At 50.9% G+C, this 23,383-nt stretch overlaps 1 protein-coding gene across 5 annotated transcripts in view; it reads right to left on the reverse strand.

Annotated features, from left to right (window-relative positions):
* PAX3 (paired box 3) overlaps positions 1–22,178 on the reverse strand; it is a 61,317-nt gene extending 39,139 nt beyond the window's left edge. The window contains exons 1-5 of one of the 5 annotated variants that reach the window (XM_015871339.2): positions 21,891–22,055; positions 21,438–21,673; positions 20,407–20,536; positions 19,994–20,128; positions 18,172–19,604 (exon numbers count right to left, since the gene is read on the reverse strand). In XM_015871339.2, the coding sequence (XP_015726825.1) occupies positions 19,471–19,604; positions 19,994–20,128; positions 20,407–20,536; positions 21,438–21,673; positions 21,891–21,975 (720 nt within the window). In that variant the 5' untranslated portion in view covers positions 21,976–22,055 and the 3' untranslated portion in view covers positions 18,172–19,470. Of the gene's footprint in view, positions 1–18,171; positions 19,605–19,993; positions 20,129–20,406; positions 20,537–21,437; positions 21,674–21,890 lie in introns of those variants that run through there. The other 4 variants (XM_015871337.2, XM_015871338.2, XM_015871340.2 and 1 more) reach the window with 4 other exon arrangements.
* Between the last annotated feature and the right edge of the window lie 1,205 nt (positions 22,179–23,383).

Raw genomic sequence — 23,383 nt, forward strand, 5'->3', positions numbered from 1 at the left:
CTTAAGAGGAAAAAAAAATGAGAAAACCTGCCTCAGGAAGCCCACCTCACAGATCCCTCAGGAAACTGCTTGGTTGTAGGTCAAACACTCAACTCTGAACAAGGAAGCAACCTTCTCACCAAGTTCAGGCATGTGCCCACGGCTGGGTGACCTGCCCTGGAGCTCAGCAGGATCCACATTGGCAAGGACCTGACACAGGCTGCCATCCACACGTAGCTTCCAAAAACTGGCCTTTAGGCATTGGATAATGAGATAATTCCCTTGCAGCCCAGCTCAAATGACTTCATCCAGCCTTCTTTTATTTGCCCCATTCATGACATGAATGGTGTTGCTTCCTTTCTCGGTCCTCCACTACAAATTTAAAATCAGAGCCTACTGAACTGGTATACTACCAAAAAACACAATGAGCCCCTCTGGTACACACACCAACACTTCCTGAAAACAGCTCCTACCAGGGATTTAGGACAGAGCACTTCCCACTTGCAGCAGCAGCAAGTGGCTTAAATAGTATTTGGAAACAGCTTAAAATCAAAGGCATGAGATACTGAGGGCAGAGCAGCCAGCAAATGACACCAACCAGGGCAACCATAGCCATGCACCCTGTGCCAAGCACTGCTTGGCATATGAGACAAGGCAGCTTGCATCAGCTAAGGTTTTATGCCCTTTCAAGAAACCTTCTCTGTTTTCAGCTGATTTGCTGATACTTCACCAGCTGTTATACAGTTAGAAGGATCCTCAAAAAGCTTTATCTTCAACAGGCTTTAATAATATTAACTTCCTCCTCTAAGGGGTTGCATACAAACTCTTTCAAAACCAACCAAAAAATCAATGGGTTTAGCTTCAATGGACTACATAGAAAACCCTACAGACACCAGGAGGGACCTATGCAAAATAAGAAAGACTTCACTGGTTCTATGCAGTTATTCCAGCTGGAATTCTTAGGCAGTGAAGTGTTCATATAGAGTGATTTTTTTTTTCCTACTAATATATAGCTTTGAAACTATGCTATGGCTGATGCATATAGGAATTCCTCCTTTTCTCGTCCTTTATTAAAAATAAAGTGGCCACCATAAAAGAAAAGTTGACATTTCTGCTTGCATGATGGAAGAGCCCTTCATACAAGCACAACCACACTAAATACTCTTAGATTATTTGTTAGACTGCAGTTCAAAGGAGGGTGCAATGTAGCCAGGAGAAAAAAAAAGAAAAAAGGAAAAAAAAAAGTCCCTCTGGTTAAAATTTAGCATGCAAGATCTTAACAAAAGTGATTTTTAATTGACTGTGCCAATGCTTTTGTTTTCTCAACGACAGCGACTAAAAACGATTTCTTCTTTCTCCCCCATAGTAAACCATTTCCAGCTGTTGATGAAGTTTGTTTGTTTTTTAACAATTTCAATCATATTGTACGTTGTCCATTTCATGTGTGCAGAGCTTTTTTTGCAACCAATTCTTTACTGTGTTATGCCCAGTGAACCCAAAAGCACCACCCAACCATGTAAGATGGCGTATTAATGTGAGTGGGACTCCACAGAACAGGACTGTGCCAGAGATGAAAGCTTTCATGCAGAAGCAATGGCAGCAGCACATCCAAACCCCAATAGTCTTCCAGCAGGTTTTCCCCATAGGGCTCAACAGCCGCCCTTTCCAACTAAAATCCATGATGTGTTTCAAAAGATACAAGTAAGTAAGTAGTGCTGTAAAATAGATTTCAAGGTGGTTCTCAGCACACACTTCTTCCCGTGTTTCTGTTATTACACAATTCCCTGCATCAGCTGGATGGAGATTGGAGCGCTGCTCTCACATTGCAATGTCGGTGTTAGTTCCTTGTTTTGCTAATGACAACAATTCAGTGAAACTGTGAAGATAAACTCAGGAATCCCTTCTCATGCCAGGACCTTAAAATATGACTGTTTATGGGCACAGCCATTTGTGCAAATAAAACTGTGTACTTGTTTGGTACGCATAAATCCAGGCCAGTGGAAAATTAAGCCCCATGGGGATAATTTAACCAACAATACAAAGAAAATTGTAAGGAAAATCTGAAACTTTGTCCTTAATTTACCCTGTTAGGGCAAAACAAGGCAGGAATCTCATACCATGTGTGCCACAGCTCTTAGGTACAAGAGCATATGTTAAGTAGACAGAGCTGCAGCCTCAGCTCTTAATCTCATTGTTTATTGTGGTTTAAAGTCTGACCCTTAACATTATATGTGGTTTAAAACTGCATTTGGGGGAGAAGAGAGAAAGGCTCTCCTAGGCTCGTAAATGTGTTTGTCTTTAAGGTTTGTTCCAGAGGAAACCATGCATGCCTTCGCTCACTGCATATGCAAACCCTTACAAGATTCTGAAACATGCTAATGTGCACATTCTGCACCCCAGGTTAATCGCGAAGGGTTTTTTGTTGGTTTTCCAGGAGCAGCTTGCCTCCAGTCCACCAACCCACCACTCTTTATGTATATACGCTGAATAATTATGAAGCAGTGAGTATTTATCACCTTTTCTGAGCAGTAAGCAGAAAGAAATACAATACCATTACTTCCAGCTACTGGCTTTCCCAAGATAATTAGATAACACAGTGGACTGAAGCCTTGGTTAGCCCAATGCTGTTCAAGTTAAGTGATTGACATGCCTCTGTCTGGCTGCTCTATTAACTGTTTCATTTTGTTGCTATTTGCAGTTTGCTTGGCTAATACTCCGAACAAATACAGACTGTTTCTTTAGCCCCTTTTTTCTCTTTGACCTTCTCCTGCCCATTTTCTTTGAGTCACTTCAAACTGCCTTGAAAGGGCCTGTTGAATGCGCACAGTCCATCAGAGTCCCAGGTTCATCCCATTCCTTGCCCTGAATGCTTTACTTCAAAGATGGGCCGCATTCTTTAATTGCCCTTTGAATTAATATCAAAGGGTCACAATGCGAGTGCCAAAAGAGAAAGAGGCTTTAATGAAGCAAAGAGCTGCCATTCATTTGCAGATAAGCACGTTTTTATGCCTGACTGGTCACCGCGGCTAAATGCCTGCTGAAGGAGGCAGGGCAGGCGCAGACTTTCACCGAGCGGCGATTAGTTCAAACAAACACGGGTAAACAAATACCAACACCGACACCCCGAAATAAGCTCGTACGGCAGAACGCGCAACGCGGGCAGCTCCCGCAGTGCGGCGGGCACCGACCCCGGGGAGCATCGGCCCCTTCCTCCCCTCCTTCCGTCTCACCAAAGAGAACTTTTCGCTTCAGCTTTCCTTCCTCATCCCAGCCCAAACACACAAACTGTTGCAATGGTGCCGTTTCCGGATAGCGCTGAAAAAATCCCTCTATCTGCCTTCGTGAGAAGGAGCCGGCAATCTGCAAGCTGACCTCGTCCATTCGATTCTGTTTGTTTCCTGCGGCCGGGTGCGTTCACCGTTAGCATTGCAATGCCCGTGGAATAATAAACTCTGCACCTACATTACTTACTGACATACATTTTGCTATGCGTTCGGTGTAGTGTTCAGATGTGGTGTTCAGCGTTATTCACTGCCCAAAGGCCCGAGACACTTTGTTTTTAGAGCTCCAGCCCTGGGGATTCCGTTTGCTTGACTGCCTGGTTTTGCCCATTTGAAGCCTATGAAGCTGCACTAAGAAAACTTACTCGGCTTCTTAATCCTACCTATGGAGTCTTCTATTTTCTCTTTAAAATGGCGAGATATAAAATTAAAATGAGCAGCTTTAGCATACATTGTAATGCAATTACAGCCACAATGCCAGTATACAGAAACAAGAAGTTCACAGGTGTCCTCTTTATAAATTCTGACTTATTATTTATAGACTCAGGCTTCTCTTTGCACAGAAATAATAACTTACTTAACAAATACAAGGTCGTTTTATTGCAGCAGAGTTATCCCCCCATGAAAGAGGATTAGCTATACTCAGTGCAGTGTAAGAGTGCCTAGGAGTGCATTCATGGCAGGAATCGGGCCAGCATCTCCTGTAAGTAAGAAGGCTGCAGGAGTGCAGGCACCCAGAGAAGCTCATACTGCATTTCAGCCCCCGTCCTTCAGAGTAGGATCTCTCATTAAAACTGCACACCCCTGAGCTTCCCCCAGTGTGCACCCTGCTGGGAGGGTTCGTCCTACCCACACTGTGCAGGGTTCCCACTGCCAACCTGCATGGCTCAGTCCTGGGCTTTGGTACTCATCAGCACGTGAAGAACTTTGACCCTGCACATCCAGCTGGAACCTCTATCCTTCACACTCAGACATGGCTGTCTGTTAGGCTGCGTGACACTGTTATTGGCAGAGAAAGACGTGCTGTGTCGTTGGAATTCCTCTCCTCCAGATCCCAGCACATCCCCGATGCTCTATAACCCAGCCCTGCTGAACCACATCAAGTGAATCTGCAGTACACAACACTCAGAGACACGAGTGGAGGTGATATGCCCATAGGGAGTGATGCATCATCCACTGTGAGATCAATGCAGTGTCAGGGCCAGGCAGAGGCTGGGGTACAGCCCCACTCACATCAGGACAAAACTGGTGCAAGCCACACGCCTCCCCACACACCCACCACAATCATCACATTATTTCAATAATCACCAAAACCATGGACTATCCTCTCTTGCCCAGAAGCACAATGGTGTGCACAGTTGGATAGAACTCCTTTGATACTAACTGCTAGTATTAATTAGCACCGTTTAGAAATGCACTAAAGTGTCACAATTTTAATCCCCAACTGTAACATATTATGAAAGTGACAAGCACAAAGAGGGATCAGGAGTTGGAGCACACAGCCCAAAGATGGTCAGGCTTCATATTTGGAATGTGCTAAGAACCAACCCAGCAAAGTAAACTAAGTAGTTCAGAGTATTTCTGTCTTGCCCCTTTAGGTAACGCTGCTTTACTCCTATACATTCAAATAACAAAAAACCCACCACCACCAATTAATAAATACACTGCTAATTCTGACTGACCTTCCCTCCAGCTCCCGTGAGTAACACTCAGTATTATAGTAATAGCTGCTCTAGAATAACCTACAGGACAAGTGGAATACAAATACGAGTAAAGCCATCTCAGATATTGGCTACCATAAAAATAACTAAGCCACTAAGTTTCATGAACCAAAGGAACTCTTTACTGTCATTACTGAATTATGACGAACCACCATAAAATTTCAAACACAAGAAACAGACTTCTTACACTTTATCTTACATGAATTCTTTGGGACCTAAAGCAATGAAGCACCATTCATGGCTATGAGCCACTTCACACCTGGCAAGGATGTACCCACAGCCATCCCTAAACCCTGCAATTATCTGGGTTAGTTAGCACATGTTCTCCTCCACAGCATTTTCCTGGAAGCCTCGTGACACATAGAACAGTTTTGTGATAACTTGGCTCAACTATTCTCCAGTTTTTGCCACGATTTCAATATTATTTCTGGTGTTGGTTGTAATCTCAACAGCTTAATCATCAGTCTTCAAATTCCCTTTATCCAGTTTCTTACATTATCTGCAGCTTCAGCAGCCAATGTTACACAAATTCAGTGCTGCCAATGGTTTTACATAATTCTTATCACCAGTGAGCAAAATAAGGAAACACGTATAATGAACAGTTCATCAAAACTATGACTTTAGTCCTTAGCAGTCATCATATAATCTCATATTCAGAGAATACAAGTACCCAATTAGAACTTGGAAACAACACAGCCTGCACTTTGCTGCTTATGGTAATTCCTCAGCCATGTCAGTGACCAACAGAAACCCAAATCCTTCCCTATGTCACATCCAGTGCAGAATTCCCAATATGAACAGCACTGATGCTCAGCCAGCTTAAAGCTCATGGGCAAACCATGTCCATGAGAGCACTCTTCATGGAGTTTGTGCAGTTGGGAACATCCCCGTGTACCTCCTGCCCAGCCCCTGCCTTCTGCTAGAAAAATTCCCCCTAATCTTGGGATCTTCTTTAGGAGGGCAACATGTTACTGAGACAGCAGTTCAGCTGAGGTACAGTCATTCTGAACAGAAAACAGAATCTAGCTCTTAAAACTCTTAAAAGAACGTGGAAGCTGAAAATCAAAGTGGATTGTAGGAAACAAAAGCTCAAAGCCAAGGCTGAATTCCTCAGACTGGAGTCTATAGGAAAGCACCCAGGTAAACAAGGCTGTGCTGACTCCAGCTCAGCTCAGAGCTGCATCCCTACAACTACCAAAAGACTTCAGGTGCATTTCCTAAAATCTTCTGCTTTTAATTTGTATTTATAAATGTCAGCCATGCTATTTAATTTCTAGCTGTTCCAAAGGTGTCACAGGAGGCAGGTTTAAAACAAAAAAGCTCATTTTTTTCCACGGTACATCTGCTTAACCTTAAGTCCAAATTAATGAAAGGATTTGAAGTTTTAGGTCTGGAATTGGTCAGTGCCAAACTTATCAGAAAACAAACCCTTCAAACAGTTACAGAAAAGAGGCTCCTGGTTTTCACGCATACAACAAACCGTCTCCAAGGAAAATTAAGAGCAATACAAGAGAAGAAAAATGCGACCATATGTTAATTCTCTACAATGCAGAGAGCATCACTGTGACCCCAAGCCCACGCCGTGATGCAGTGTGCCCACAGCCCGCCCCAGCTCCGTTAATAAGTGCAGAGCTTGTGGGGCCCCAGCAGAAGCTGCTCCTCACACCTCCCAGCCTGAAGCAGCACCTTCACTTGGTCTTACCTAAAACACCGGTTCTTGACAGCCTGATGTCTGCCACTGGCAGACGGGTGACAAAGCATCACTGCCTCGGACAGGACTGGAGGAGGGGCAGGAAGGACCCACCTGGATCACAGCTCAGCACCGCAGAACTCCTCACTTTGGTTCCCCAAAAACCCAACACATTGGGGCCACTTCTGATGCACCACAAAGAACAAGCAGCGACTGCTGAGCAAGCCAATGGGATTTTAAGGGGAAAATAAATGGGATGCAAACAAAGTTTCCCAATAGCTATGCTGCTGAACGTCTCAATAGAAAACACTTGTTATGAAGCAATCAGAATTTGCATAATTTTGGGGATGCTTTGTTTTCAAAGTAATTCTCTTTTTCACCTGCTTAGGACTTGCCCATGTATGGCTTCAGTTAAGTTTTGTTGATGGCGGCTCATGTTTAACCAACTGTTTTTAATTTACAAATTAAACTTGTCAGAAGTAGAAATCCTTCCCTTGGAACCCTTCCAATATGTCAAGAATTAATTCTAATGAAAACGGCATTGCCTAAATGCAGGATGGCCAGTTACTTACTTTATTTACACAAAGTCCTTCTCAGTTTCTTTGATAAAAGCAGCTAAATCTTTTTCCTCTTTCATGTTTTGTCAGCACTTGATTCCTTTTGTCCCCTGGCTATTTGCCTAGCTGCGGACAATAAGGCAGGAAGAATAGAAGCAGATTGTTGGAATGGCCCTCAATAAACCTAATTATGACATGTTGACTGCACTCACCATGACATATTCAGGAGATCCAGGCTTATTCAATTACCCTTGCCAGGTTTCTCTTTCAGACCTAAAGTTATCCTTTGACTGTTTGTATTTCTGAACAGTATTCATGTTCATTGTGAAAGAAAATCCCCCGGACTTGGAGGGGTTTCTAAGTTGGTACTGTTATTGTAGCTAATTTTTATTAACTGAATGATAACATGATAAAGAAATAGACTTTTGTTATGTAATAAGAACAAATCAGTGTGTGCTTAAAGTTACACCTTCCTTTCCTTCTTTCCCCCCTGCAGATGACTGACAGCAGCGTAACTCGATGTAATGCACAAAGCTGCTCTCCCAGCATCTATTTAAATTTCAGTGACGCCGAGCGGAACCTCACCAAAAAACTTTGGTCAGCCCCAAAAATCCTCCTAGAGCAAAAACAGCACTGAAGCACCACTGCCCCCCCAACCCCCCCTCCAGCCCTACCTTCGCTCCGGCAGCCACTGCTTCATCTGCTTGCAGCGCAGAGGGGATTTTGGTTAAAGTCAGGCTATGTGCTGGGGGAGCAGCTTGCTCCACAGCCAGTCCCTGCAGTGCCCCAGCAGAGGCTGTGCAGCAAGGGGACAAGAGCGCAACGAAACAAAGGAGTTCAGCAAGGAGAAAGCAGCAGCCTCACACCCCACATAAGCAACCGGCAGCTCCGAAAGAATTAATATTCACGCCCTTACTCCAAACCACTGCCCAGCTATAGGCAGCTGCTTTGTGCCACGCTGCCTGCCAGCCCTCCACACCGTTTTGGAGCGGCAGATCTGCAGAGCAGACCGTGGCAGTGGGTACAGCTGGGGAGAGGCGTGATGTGATGCACAGTGGCACAATGCATTCAGCCATCGCAAACCTTGCGCGGCTGGGAAGGGAACGCTGCTCCAGTAAAAATGAATGTAAGCTGTTTGCTTCCTTCTGAGCGAAGCTTGGCAGCTTCCCCCTCTACGCTGCCTGCTCTGTGCTAACCGGACCGAAAAGAAAGCGAAAGTACAACTGCTGACTTTTTCCCAGACGATGCTCTCAGGAGCAAGAAATGCAGGTCCCAGAGGAGCCGGCAATCTCACCATCTGAACGCACCTCAGCGGCAGAAACCCTCCGGGGGCATATTCGTTCTCAATACATCCCGTTTGTCTTGAAATTAACAAAAAAATAAGGGGGGGGGAGGGGGAATCCGCTTTTTAATCTTCATTTGCTAACTGTAAGAATCGAAAAATTACCGACAAAATTAAGAAGTTAACGAATAAAACCATTTAGTTCAGTAAAAAGCTGAAGGAGCAATTCTATGCAGTTGGAGCCGTTCCTTTCGGGACCGAACACTGCCCTCCGTGCTGCGATGTTACGACGCTGCCCCTCGGCAGCAGGAAGCCGAGCCCGGGGCTCCTGATCTGATCTGCACAGCCTCGTGTTCTGCACAGCATCCTGAGCGGGTCAGAAGAAAAAGCACCAAATATCTCAAAGAATATTAACGGTGTTCGCACGGAGAGGTGCCAGAGGAGGATCGAGCCTCGTTTCCTAAACTATCCACCGCTCCCACCATAGGCATACAGCTGGACATTGCTTGAAACTTGGGTTTTTTTCCTCTGTAATTTCGAGGCTCTGATGGGTGCTGGCAGCAAGCACACTGAGCAACCAAACAACCTTTTCTTAAGATATGCATCCAGTCCTCCATTTGCATCCTTTTGCTAACTAATAAAAGCAACTCCAGCTTTGCTTAACAGCTGTAAATACACCCATCACCCAAACAAGCAGGCAGCTTTCCTCTTGGCTGCCAAGCGCAACCCGGTAGGACGCAGCTCTGCCCCGGCTCCAGTTCATGTCTGTGTACATCGGCACAGGTGTGACAGCCCAGGCAGGAGTGAGAGCGTCACCCCGAGGCTCATCAGGGCACTGACGGTGCCACGCACAGCCCCGGCTCCCTTGTGCTGCACCGCTGGTCCCGAGCTCCCTCAACTTCTAGGTAATTTACACTGATTTAAATTAGGAAAAGGAATAGGACAAAAATGCACGCGCTTGTCTAGCAAATGCCATTTCGTAAACAAAATAAATGTTTTGGGGATAACAGTACAGAGACAATCGTGTCCACAAATGTTATACTAAAATGGTAAGAGTTGGTAAAAGAGAGCTTAGTTCCCACTTATGCAGAGCAGTTTTGAAGGCTTCCCAAGCCTGCAGGGTTCTGAGCTCTGCGCAGCTGATGCAAAAACAATAGTCAAAGGCACTGCAGGGAGAGGATGTCAGTCCAGAGAGGGACAGAACCCAGAGCACTCCTCTTCCCTTTACTTCCAAAATACCTAAAATCCCACTGACAATGCTGTACCAAATCCAAACCCAATGCCCCATTTTTTTCTCGAATCCCTATTTCTTCTATCACCTTTTTTTTCCCCCCCAAAATGAACGATAAATTAATTGTAACAGATAGTTCACAGGTGTGATCTTTGCAGATTCAGGTGGCATTACAGCATCCTTTCAATACAGCCAAAACAAAAAAGAAACAAACAACAAGCAGAAGAGCACCACTGTGCATTTTAGGCTATAATTCAGCACTCACTCAGACTAGCATTTTCTACAATTGCTTCCACCTTCATTCTGTGGTCCCTGCTGAATACAGGCACCGTGTTTCTCTGCTGACCTGACTTCTCTCAGCAACGAATCTGAACTCACCTGCAATCCTCAATGCAGCACTTACCCACTTTCTCATAGAAATAATCCTTAGAAATGCTATTTGGTTGGCTTAAATTTGCTATCTTCACCCAGAGGCTGCCTTCCCTGTCACCTCAGGCTGCCCCCTCAGAACAGCCCATAGATGTGCCCGCATGCATTTCCTTCCAATAGCCTGTCTGAAGTCAAGGACACCTAACCATACCTGATGGGCTTGAGCTAAAAGAATGCATGCAAAAAGGTCTTACACCTTATATTTTAGTTTTGTTCTCCATTTTGAAGCCATAAACATACAAATTACTGAAAACCAAGTTCTGTTTCCACACCAAACACAGAGCTAACATGGTAAGCACCACCAGCATGAAGCTGCCCCTGGCTCAGCCAGATGCCCCAGACAGGAGCACAGTATGGGACCACAGCCCAGCACCAGCACCACCAGCACCCATCCTCTTGCAGGGCTGAAACCAAACTGGCACCAAGTGCTGTCCATGAGACAGCACAACAAATTGCTGCCTGCTACAGAAATGGAGCTTGGTGCTCCACCATCCACATCCTTGCCAGCCATACCCTTGGAAGCACCTCACACACGGCTTCCCATACCACACTGCTTCCAGCAACAGAAAGGTGGGACTCCTCCACCTTCAGGATCAGACAGCCCAACAGCTTCCCAACTGGTGCATCAGTGCCGTGGGGATGGAGTGGCTCAGCTGGTGCCTCAGTGTGCACCGCCCATTGCCTCCCGTGCCGCTGCCCAGCACCAGCTCTCCCCTCACCTCAGGGAAACCTATAGGGATCAGGGCAGCCTGACAGCTTTTCCTTTGGCTTTTGAAGTTCTTCCGTGGCTGACTGATGCTCGCCCATACAGAACTGGAAGAAAAGCCCTCCATTGTGCCGCTCTTTCTACCGAGCGTATTATTCTCCAGACAAAAGCTCTCGAGTCTAACTTTTAAACACACCTCTCTTCAGGGCGTACTGGTGCTAAGCCATAAAATCATTTGTTCATTACAAAAACAAAACAAAACAAAAAAACTCAGCCTTTTCCCTGAGGCACCTACTCTGCCTGTAAGCTCTTTGTATTACTTTTGCAAACAGACAGCAGCGTGCAGCACAACTGCCATTCCCACCCTTGGAAAGGCTGTGCTTCCCCAGCCCAGCTGAGCACGAAGCTCCCTCCCACTTTCAGACTGCTGCTGCTTCAGGAGTTTAAAATCAAACCATTGCAGCCCATCCCAAGCCCCTGCATTAAATGCTGCCACAGAAGTGCATTCTCCTCTACAGGAAGGTTTTGAAAGCTGCAGTTTCAAGACAGAAATACTATCAATGTATGTGGTTTAAATGATTTTATTGATTGTGTCTCTTTCTCTGTCAAGCTCATATTTGTCTTAGTGGAGGCTTTAGTAAAATACCCAAATAGAAAAAATAATTATAAAGTGTTTTCAGCAACTTTGCAGAAGTTTTATGTCTTTACTGACTGCAGCCCAGTGCTAGAAGTGAACAGCCTGTGCCCAGCTGTAACCACACAGATTTCAAGCACCAAGCACTTGCTCGAACCAGAGCCCATTTGCATACATCATTCAGTACATTTTCCACTGCACATGTTTGCAAACAACTGCAGCTCTCCATAGAAGAGAACATTGTCCACCGAGCTTGAAGTTTCAGCAGATCATCCTGCACAACTCTTGACTTCTGCATCTCAAACACTTGGAAAACACCATTCAGAGCATTAAATATACGGTTCCAATCCCAAATGAGCAAAGATGCACAGAGCAAGATTTGCCCAAACTGGAGCAGCTGACACAGCCACCACATGTCCTACACTCCAGCCCTTCCCCACTGCACACACTGCCTGGATGCACAGCAACAGAAGGGGGAAAAAAAGAAATTAGTAAGATTCCATAAAGACACAGCACTCCCTTCCTGCTGGGGGGCTGGGATGGGGCGGGGGCAGTACCAGGAGTCTGTGCAGACACTATAGAGCAGCTCTCAGGCAGTGCATATACCAACCCAGAGCTGTCCCCGTGCAAACCAGACCTCACTCTCTTAACTCTCATGCTGTTGTGACCACTCTTTTCTCATTTGTTTCTATTTAGGGGTATCATTCGCTTGCAAACACAAGTCACAGAATCACTCTTTCCTACTCAAGAAGGGTATAAAGAAGCTCCCTTTGTCCTATCCCAAAGATAAATAACTGGTCACCGCAGCCCTGCCAAAAGCCTGGTAAAACCCAATGCAGGTGCTCACAGCAGCCCCATTCCCACACTGTGGGCTCTGCCTCAATGCACTGCAGCAGCTGTGTGAGCAGGGAGACCTGGAGCATTGGAGCTGAGCATCACCGGTGTGACCACTGCAGTACCTCCTACAGAGCATGAGGGCCAGGAGCATCCTGCAGAGTGTCCTACCCCAGGACACTGTTCTTTCTGTGTGACAGCAGTGCCGGCTGGGCTCTGGGTATATCTGGAATTTGTTCAACACCTGCTCTATGCTTTTGCCTCTGTTATACTCTCCCTGGGCTGACACGGCCGTTCTGATGTCAGAATGAGAGATTCCCACCATCAGTCATCACCCCATCATCTGCAGTGCCAGTGCAGCACAGTGACTTTGAGACCCACTTCGCTTTAAGCTCTTTCCCAACCGAGGGACCTCTGATTGTTTGGAGCACAGCCCCTATATGCCAGCTAAATTGGCTCCCACAGCCATTCAGACCGGAGCTCCCAGTTTCCTTCCTCACATCCCGCTAGCACCACTGGTTGGGATCAAAGGAGGAGGGGGAGTGCAGCTGAGGACAGGGAGAAATGCGCAGCCTTCAGCCCACGAGGGGCCACACACTGACCTGAGGAGTGCTCCCCACATCCTGCCCACCCCAACAGTGTGGGTCACACACAGAGCTGTGTGCAGCACGCAGCCAGATGATTTTTTTTTTCTCTTTTTTTGCTAAGTCACATGTTAGAAAACTTTTAAGCTCAGCTTGTTAAAACAGCTCTTCTCAATTTGCTCTGCTTGTCACACTGTGCCCTCTTGCCGTGTCAGAGTGCTCACTGACCAACAGACAGATCTCAGCACTGCCACATCCTGCTGGCTCTGGGATGCAATGAGATACTGTCTCCCCATCCCACCCTGCACAGCCCCACAGAAAGTGCGGGCTGTACATTGAGCAGGGGTCCCTGTTACACAGATTGAGAGGGAGACAGCAAGAAGTACAAGATGTCTGCTGAATGTGGCCATTTCACACGGCTGCCAGAAGCAGCGACCCCACACACCCTATGGCTCTCCCTGCAGTCCCACAACTCCAAGAGGATCCCCAAAGCCAAGCAGCCTGACAGCTCAGAGTTCACTGGAACACCAGTGAGTGCTGAAGCAACAGGCGGCTGCGTGCCTTGCTGCGTGGCTGCCAACCCTCTGAGTGCTTTGCCAGACCCCACCGGTGGGGCAGGCAGCAGGTCTGCTCCTGTTGGTGGTACTGCAGGGGGAACCCACAGGGCATTTCCTATCTGTGGCATTCACTGCACAACTCCTGAACAAAGGAACAGACTGAGCTGATTCCCAGTTGTTTTCTGCTAGTATTTGCCTGTTCCACAGGTCGTGGTAAAGAGCGTGGTTAAGCCATACACCAAGAGGGAACCTCTGTAGCACTGCACTGGCTGAGCAGCACTGCTCGTTAAATAAGGTGAATGAGGTCTGAGGGGGGCAGACAAAGTGCCTGCAAAGTGCCAGCTCATAGCAGCAGTCTGTGTGCTACTATATCTGAGAAAGAGATTGCTACACAGGCACTTTCAGAGCCGCATCCAACGTGAGCATATCATGAATGTAAGCATCCTTAAGGCGGGACCATATATGGACACGTGCATGAAAAAAGTTGGTCACACTTGGCAGCAAGTTTACATCCAGGCACATGTCCATACCAACAAAGCATCAGAAAGCGGAACAGAGCACACATCACTGCCCACCCCACAGCTCCTGCTGAAACCAGAGAGCTGCATCTGTGCACTGTACAGAAATGTGAACATAAAATGCTTCCAAAGAATAGTAACTGCTGCTCTGGGCTATGCACCTTCTTAAGGAGTTGGGCACTCACAAAGCGCACGCAGACTGACACTGTGTTCACACAAAAGAAATCAGCGTGTTTAAGAAAGAATGAGAAACCACTGATTAAAAACAACCCTTTTCAGCTCTTACTCTGCTGATTCTCTCCACAGCACCTAAGGCTCAGGCATTCATACCAGATACCAGCCAGGAGGGGGTCTCTGGCCCTGCCCAGCTCCCGGCCACTGTGCGTGGAGCTCCATTTGTGCCAGGGGTGGCAGCAGCGGCACCTCCTGCTCACAGACTTCCACCCACAGCATCAGCACATGCCAACACAACGCATCCAAGCTGCACAGCCTCCTCTGCTGTGGGGCTGGTAGGACACATTTTGTTATTTGAAGCAAGCACAGCTTTCAATAGGGTGAGAAGGAGCCGCACGTGCTCCTGCCTGCCCTGTAGCACAGACTTGGCTCTCCCTGCAGTCTGGGGAGGGACTGTGCAGCCATCACTGCTGCAAAGCACACAGAGACACTGCAGCTCATTGGGACACTCTGTGCTGTGAGCCTGGCCCCAGCAGCTCCTCCAACCCAAACTCCCTTCCTATCTGCAGCAGCTCTTGGCCATTTATCTTTCCAATTTAGCACAGAAAAAAACAAAAAAAAAAAACAAAAAAAACCACACAGTTTTCTTCAGACAACATCCATCTGTAAAATTACATGCAACCAAATCAGCTTCATTAAGACTCAAGGAGGTACCGTGTGTTTTACCCACTGTTTTAGCACAGTTTCAGCACACTCTGTACTAAAAAGTGATTCATACAAATGCAAATCCAACAGTGCCCAAGAAAAGTCTCCCCCAAAACTGTACAGTGCGTACACCCAGCAGACCATGCAGGATAAGGACTCCATCCAAATTTCACATGTCATTAAAGACAACTTGACCATTAATCCATACGGGTTTAGTAGCAAAGAAGGCTTTTCCAGGACAGAAGAACTGCAAGGATCCCTTTGATCCCAGAGGTTAAGCATTGATTACAATGGGAGATGAACCACGCCAGGCAGAACGGTGCCCTTTCTGTCTGTAACAATGGCATCGCAAACACCACTTAATCAATATTTGGCCAGCGACACCACAAACCTCCTTTTCAGATTTTAATTCCTGGTTGTAAAACAACTGTAGGGCAACCAGCGAGATAAGACATCGCACCGACTGCTTAATTGCCTTTTACTGTCCCACTCGTTATATACGCACACTGTTAATCGCTCCGAACCTTTATTTACCAGTGAACAAATGAGCTGTCAGCAGCACATCAAACCCCGCTAACCAAATAATCTCAGCCCATGACACTCAGTGGCCCTAATGTGCCCGCGGTGAGTTTTCATTTCATTACATTTCACTCTGTTTTCATTTTCCAGGGGGAGTGACTGGAGGTGAATTAGTGCAGCAGCATGGGGCAGGGACACTGCGGGGAAGGGGAGCAGAGCGGGGTTTGCAGTGAGCTCAGTTCCCATTCAGAAGGCAGAGCACAGCAAGTGGGGAACACTGGGACAGGTCCTGTATTTTTATTGACGTGTTCTCCCCTCTGTGTAGCCACACACATGTGTGTCACATAGGATTTAAAGTGACGTTTACATGGAGAAATCTGCACCGAGTGCAGCGCTGTGATTTACTGCTTGGCGTTTCACTCAATTTCTCCTTAAATTAACCAGAGAGCACTTTGTAGTTCTGCTCCATTTCCCTACGCACTTTTATTACACAGCCCTGGGGACCTGCCATAATTTATCACTATCGACTTTATGGGCTCCTCTTGTCTCAGAGCCCTCTTCCAGCCCTTATCAATAAGTGAACCTAACACAGAAGCTATCAGAACTGAACCCTCCCCGAGTCAGATAAAAGCATCAGCTTGAACTGAAAAGTACCACTTGGGAGCAGACCCCAAAAAGAGTCAGTCATAAGAATTTAATCAGCACCAACTTTTAATTTCAGCATTAATCTCTAATTAATTTTGTATCTAATTAAAATCTCTGTCTGCTGATGCCATCATCACTGCTGCACAAGCAGCTGCTGACATCCCTGCCCCAGTGAGCCCTGCCAGTGCAGCACATGCACCCCGAGCCCAGCTCAGTGGCTCTGAGCAGGATGGGATGGATTCAGCCCCCGGTCCTGCCCTGCCCACGGGGATAAAGCACATGTGAATGGGCCCTTTTCACTGAGGCTCCTCACATCCCATTGGGTGCACACAACCACCCCAAAACCCACCTCCTCTCCTGAGCTCTGCTGGGGTGCATTCCTGCCGATGGCAACAATTTGGCAATCACAGGAGAAGTCACAAAGCCAGGAGAGTGAGCCCTTCAGGCTCTAACCCCTGTCCTTTCAGAATTACACTCAGATTAACCAATTATTAATTAAGAGTTTTGGAGCAATCCAATCAGAAGTGAGCTTGGGTACAAACTCAGGTAAACATGTGGGAAGTCATCCCAATATTTGCTGAAACAAGGTTTGTCCTCCCTCAGTGCCTGAGCTCGGAGAAATGGGGCAGGACGTGCCCAGTAGTTCTGTTCCAAAGCTTTAGGAACTATTTGTGAGTCAGTCAAGTGCCCAAACAAGAGTGAGACCCCCACATCAGGGGGGCAGGTGCAGCTGGATGTCACTTCAGGGACTGCAACCGGGACAAGGAGCACCTGGGGCTGGGGGCAGCTCTTCACAGGGCAGGGATGGAGGGCAGTCCTCCACCCCATCAGCTGCCATAGCTGTTTAGCAGAGTTACTAACCCCAAGCGGCTGCAGGCACTGAGCAGCCTTTCTGGCAGCACACACCAGCCCTGTGCCCTCCAGAGCACATGGCACCATGTCCCAGACCACGCATCAAGCTGCTGATTGTAACACTGCATCTAAATATTTAAGCTGGGGCCGGTGGTCGCGTGTCCCACGCACAGGCAGCATCTGTCCTCTAATTCCATTACAGCTCACAGCAAAAATGCATTTCCCCAAACTCACAAACAGGAACAGCATCGCGGCTGAGCTGCTGAGCAGCACTTTGCTTTGTGCCGAGGCCCTTTGCGGCCCCCCCCACCCACCCACCCAAGCTCCCCACATACACACAAAAATAGGGATGGTGCTGAAATTGTATTAATGTGAGCCTCGGGCACAGAGAGAAAAAAAAAAAAAAAAAAAAAAAAGAAAGAAAAAGAAAAGAGGAAGGGGAGGGTGAGGGGGGAGGGTTTGGTGCGAGATGAAAGTGGAAGGAAAGAAAGGAGTCAATTTAGCCTGCTGCAGCCTGAATCGCTCCCGGAGCAGCGCTGGGGATGAGTAGGGCCCTTTCTGCGGGCGCATGACTGGGGGAGGATCCGCAGGACGGAGCCCGGGGGCCAATTCCGGCCGCGAACAGAGCCCCTTTGAGGCCGGCCCGGCGCGGCGCTCCCAGCAGCGGGCACACAGCGGCCGTGGGATGCGAGCTCCGAGCGCTCCCTCCCCGCAGCCCTCGTTCTAAAAATAGGCCCCCCGTGCCATATAAAGGCTCTGAGGTTTCTCCTTCATGTGCTGCCTTTACGGTTCGGGTAGTTAAGAAAAATGCATCGTGCCCACAAGAAAAACAGATAGGCTGTGAAAGAACCACCATCGGGCAGATAGGTGCCATGACAGTCAAGTTGTGCTTTAAATCCACACTCCAGACCAGGGCAAAGGACAGCATCAGCAGCAGAGCAGTAGTGCAACATGTGTGACATCTGCCAAGGGTACGAGATTGCAGGGTTAAGTTCCTGTAAAGAGCAGTGGCAGAGGGAGAAGCCCCAAGCCAGGTGAGGTGCTTCCTTCCACATGTTATTTTAAAAGCTGGTTTTCTCTTCCCTGGCTGCAAGAATGCCCCAATTCCTATACAGGGAATCAGCAGACTTCAAAGTCAGCAGAGCTCTGCTTCACTTACTTCTAACTAAGCCAACACCAGCATCGTCATGCCCTGCAGCCCCTCATGCCACCCCGCCACAGGCACAGCCCAGGTGACAGAGCACCCAGCACACTGCACTCTCCCCACCCTGTATCACTGCGCACTGCTGCCGAGGGCACCCAGCACTGAGCACCACATTGGGTTCTCCCGCACCATCCCCTGGAAGCGATGCTGTCACCCAGCCCCACACACAGCCACCACCATCACAGCACCCACAACCCTGAAGCGAGAAGCACAGGGCTGCATGCCTGTGTGGGCAGAGCGGAGCCTTCACTCCTCTCTTGGCAATGGGAGTTGAAGCAGAACTTCTCTTTGCAAGGAGGAGCAAACCCATTTTTGGGCTGTTTTGCTCCTGCAGTGAGTTCTCTGCTATGCTGTTCCTATAGCACACCATAAGAGCAAGGCACACACACAGCAACAAGTTCTCCCTATCAGCAGCACTCTCACTGTAGCACACTGGCCACTCCATAACAAAACCAATCAACAGGATGATTTGATAGGGAGCTGATCCTCCCTCCTGTTGCCATACTCTGCTGAACTGGTACCCAGCCCGCAAGCACACACAGACATGGTACAGGGTGGTACGGCCCATTCCATTCAAGGGAATCCTGCCATTAACTGGAGGGTCAGCTCCAACTTAAGTCCAGGGGATCTCCAGTGCCCAGACCCAGCAATAGGGAACCCCCAAAGAGTGGACAAAACCGTGGTGTGACTATTTTATGGAGAAGCAGAGAGATGGGCTATATCGATATTATTTTTCTTCCGCTGTCTCTGTAAATCACACTGATCCATTAAGCCATAATGTTATCAGAGTTTCCTATCTGCTGTTTTTAATCTCTGCTCAGACGTTCAGGAAGGCAGAACGGCTCGTTGTGAGTTAATAACCGGGGCACCGAGCACAGCACAGCTCTCCATCACAGGAGGCACCGAGGGAACAGCCGTGTGCACATAAGGGCACAGTGAGGCACTCAGACTGTGCCTTCTGGCCCTCGCATAGTCCCCGTCAGCACCTCCTGTGTGTGCATTACACACATCCACATACACAAAGATGGGGTTTTAAGAACGGAGCCACAGAGTAACTTTGGGGAGCACCCTCGGGTTTGTTGCTACCATACAAGGGGATGGCCTGCTTTAAAGAAAGCACTTTTTGCTGTCCTTCCTGACCGGTTCTCAGCACCTCCAGATGTCTGGAATTACCACAAACATTCTGTAGGTACCAACAGCACTTTTTCCACGGTGGAGAGTCCATAAAACTGTGTGGAGCATCAGCTATTAGGGGCTCATTGAATAATTCATCCCTCATTGCAAGCCCATAATGTCTTTTCTCGGCCTTTTGTGAGGCTGTTTTCTCTTCTTTTCTCCTTGAATTATAAAAAGGTTGCCTTCCTTTGTTCACATCAAGCTGCTGCTAGCTGGAGCTTTGTCTACGCAAAGCCAAAGTGTGAGTTTCAATGGACTCTCCCCTCTTTGTTTTCCAAGTTCATCTCCAAGTGTAGATTGTGTATAGAAGGCCTTCTTTGTAAAAGCTGGAGAAGTTGTACAAATGTTTGACCAGCTCATTTGGTACTTTTGTCTCGCCTTCCCCAGCGCTGTGCCTGTGTCGGGCCGCCACTTCCAGCCCCAGCCCGGCCCGGCCGCCCCTCCGCAGCCCCGACGGAGCCGGCAAGGCCGCATCCCGCAGACCCCGGCCCAGCACACACCAACACAGCACAAACTTTCCACAGCCTTCACATAGAAGTAACCGCACTGTGTGACCACGGCTGAAGGCAGCTCCCCCAGTTGAGGCCTCGCAACACACAGAAGCCTACCCGTCCCGTCCCCCACGCGTCTCCCGTCTCACACCGGGTCCAACCGGACCAGCCGCCCCGCCGGGCCCCCCCAACCTCCCACCGCGGTTCCCGGGTGCAAGAGTTACCTCTCTCGCTGAGGATGCCGTCGATGCTGTGCTTCGCCTTCTTGTCTCCTTCCTCCGCCTCTTTCCTCTCCAATTCGGCCTCCTCTTCCTCGCCTTTCCCGAACTTGCTCCTCAGGATGCGGCTGATGGAGCTCACTTCGGGGGAGCGCGGAGTTGTGACCGCCGCTCCCTCACGCCAGGCCCCGCTTCCAGCCGTTACCGTCGTGCCGGGGTTGGCACCGCCCCGCGCCCCCCGCGGATGTTCCCCGCGAGGTGACGGAGCCCCCGACACCGCTGGGACTCGGCCCTGCCGCCCCCACCCTCCAACACCCACCGCCCGCAGTGGAACTGAGCCCCCGCGGAGTGTCCCCGGCTCCCCGTGCAGCCACCACCGGCCCCGACCCCCAGCACGGAGCAGCCCGCAGTGCCCCTACCTGAGGGCACGGTGTTGCGGTCGCAGACTCCGTCCTTGAGCAGCCTGTCGCGGATCTCCCAGCTGAACATCCCCGCGTTCTCCCGCTTGTACTCCTCGATTTTCTTCTCAACGTCCGGCGTCGTCACCTGCTTCAGGGCACACGGGGGGAGCGGGGGCTGTGTGGCGGCGGAGTCCGGACTCCCCCGACCCAGCACGGAGCTCCCGGAACGACCGCACGGCCCCGTGGGCAGCGCTGTGGGACCGCCCGAGGCTACGGAGACGGCGGAGTTACCCCGGGGAGACAGAACGGCCCGAACCCGCGGGGAGGGGATGGAAATCCGCGGGGACAGCACCGAATAGTGCGGGGATAAATCGGGGGGCGAGCAGAGCTGCGCGTAGGGAGAGGTTGAGCGGAACGAAGTTCAGCACTGAACGGAGAACGGAGCGGAGGCGTTGCAGGGGGGACCGATACAAACCCAGAGGGATCTGTTCGGTGTTCTAAAGTGGGGCCGAACTGAAATAAATGCAGGCTGAGCTGGCGGGGAGCGGCCCGCGCTCGGTCACACGCCTGTACAAATATCTGTCGTTTTATCACGAGAACAGAAAGTTCGGGGAGCCGCCGCTTTGGAACAACAAAGGGAAAAATCCGGCCCGCGGCTCCCAACGAAAACTCACTAAGTTTGCTTCTCCTTGTGAGAAAAATAGAAGAGATGAGGAAGGGAGAAGCAAAACTCGAGAGGAGGATCCATATCGCTCCGCGCTGCTGCCAGAGCCAACTTTTTAGCGGCCGCTTTGCAAAAAAAGCACGGAAGGAGCCGAGCGGCTGAAGGGGCGGCGGGCGGAGCGGGGCCGAGCGGGCAGCACCGCGCCCGGAGCCGCCTTTTCTCCCTCACTTCGTTTCGGATTATTTCTTTTTTAAACACGATTTTCTTTTCTTATAAATAATAAATCCTCCCCTCGGTCGTTTTAAGATCCGGACCCGCCGGGAGCAGCGCTCAGGACCGTGCCCATGGGCGGCCCCCCGCCCCGTCTCGCACTCTCCGGGCTCACCTTGGGTTTGCTGCCGCCGATGGCCCCGGGTCGGATGGAGCCCGTCTCTTGGTACCTGCAGAGGATTTTGGACACGCAGCCGTGGGACACCCTCAGCTGCCGGGAGATGACACAGGGCCGGATGCCGTGGTGCGCCATCTCCACGATCTTGTGGCGGATATGGTTGGGCAGCGGCCGCCCGTTGATGAACACTCCTCCGAGCTGATTGACTCTGCCCTGACCGAGAGGGGTAGAGACTGGACGAGAGGAGGAGGAAACGGCGTTAACGTCTCCTTCGGACCCAGCGGCCCCGCGGTGTGCCGGCACCTGTTGCGCCCAGCCGGGCAGGGCCGCCTGGAAGGGACCCGGGGCCGAAGTTCCCGCAATCCCCGCTGCTCCCTTCCGACCTCCGCACTCTCTCCCTGCCCCAACTTCTCCCCGCTCTCCATCCGCCGTCCCTCGTCCTGCCCTCACCTTCCAACGGGAAGCCTCCTCTCGGGTAGCTCTGCCCGGCTCCGGGCCGCATCATCCTGGGCACGGCCCCGGCCAACGTGGTCATCGCGGCGGCGCGTCGCGCTCCTGCCCAGGTGCCGCTGCGGGAGAGAGCGCCGTCAGAGCCGCCCCGCGGGGAGGGGACGCCGCCGGGGGCGGGGAAGGGCCGCTCCCCGCTGCCCCTTCGTCTGCGACCCGCGCTGCCCCGCGCCGGGAGGGACGAACCGGACCCCGCGGAATCTGGAGCGGGGCGGGCGGGGCCGGGCGGGCGGCGGCGGCGCTGTCCCGGGAGCCGGGGGGCCGCGGGGCCGCCTCCATTTATCGGCTCCGGACCCGGCGCGGCTCCGCTGCGGCGCCGCCGCGATTGGCCGCCGCCGCCCGGCCCGGCCGCGCCGCGCGCCCCGCGATTGGCCGCCGCCGCCCGGCCCGGCCGCGCCGCCCCCGCTGATTGGGCGGGGAACGGGGACTCTCCCGCACCGCCGCTGCCCGGGGCGGCCCGGCCCGGCCGAGCGCCGCCGGCCCCGGGGGGTTCCGCGCCCCGACGGCTTCGGGAGTGCGGCCGAAGGGCCCCGGCGGAGCGCGCCGCTCCCTTCCCTCGGGGTCCCGCTCCCGACCCGGGGCTCGCAGCGCGCTTTGTCCGCGGGGAAGACGAGGGGGAGCGACCGCCCCTCTGCTCTCCAACACCGCTACGACCTCCTCCCTCCCTTCTGGTTCTGTAGTTCGCACCGCCCGGGAGCAGCACCTCCGGCCCCAGCGCTACGGACGGGCAGGGAGCACCGCCGCTGACCTCCGCTTTCACGGACGGACGGACGGACGGACGGGGCGGCCCCGCGCACCCCCGCGGCTGTGCCGTACGCGAGGCGCCGCGCTCGGCCCCACCAACCGACGGGCGGTTGTTCCCAGGAATTTATTGTAGCATTCAGCCCGAAGTGCCGCAAAAAGAAAGGAGGTGACGTCCGCCCGGAGCCGGGCTGACCGCAGCAGGACATGACGCCAGGAGTGTTGTAAAGGCCGTCTGTCCTCAGAGAGGTACCATTGTGCGCGGCCCTTTATTTACAGCTCGGGAAGTGCCAGCGAGCTCGGCTCTGCGCTGTGAAGTGCCAGCCCGGCTTCCACTGCGCCCTTTATTTGCAATCCTCTATTCAGCGACTGTCACTCCCGAGCCTCGAGTTATTCAGGCCCTTAATCAATCAAAGGGATGAGAGTCGCTCAGGTTCCCCCCTTTGTAATAAAGAAAACAATGTTTTGTGCCGGGCCCGCGGCCGCTTCCCCGCGCGGTTCGGTCGCTCCTTTCGGGGCCGTGGGGCCCAGAGGCGGCGCGGCGCTGCCCGGTCCGGCCCTGAGCTGCGGGGAGCGGAACGGAACGGAACGGAACGGAACGGGACACGGCCCCGCGCTCCCCGGGACGCAGCCGCAGCCCCGGCCGCTGCTCGGCCGAGGGTCCGAGCGGAGTCGGCCGCTTTTCCCGAGCGTCA

Source organism: Coturnix japonica, chromosome 9, assembly GCF_001577835.2.
Source record: "Coturnix japonica isolate 7356 chromosome 9, Coturnix japonica 2.1, whole genome shotgun sequence".
Lineage (NCBI taxonomy): Eukaryota > Metazoa > Chordata > Aves > Galliformes > Phasianidae > Coturnix > Coturnix japonica.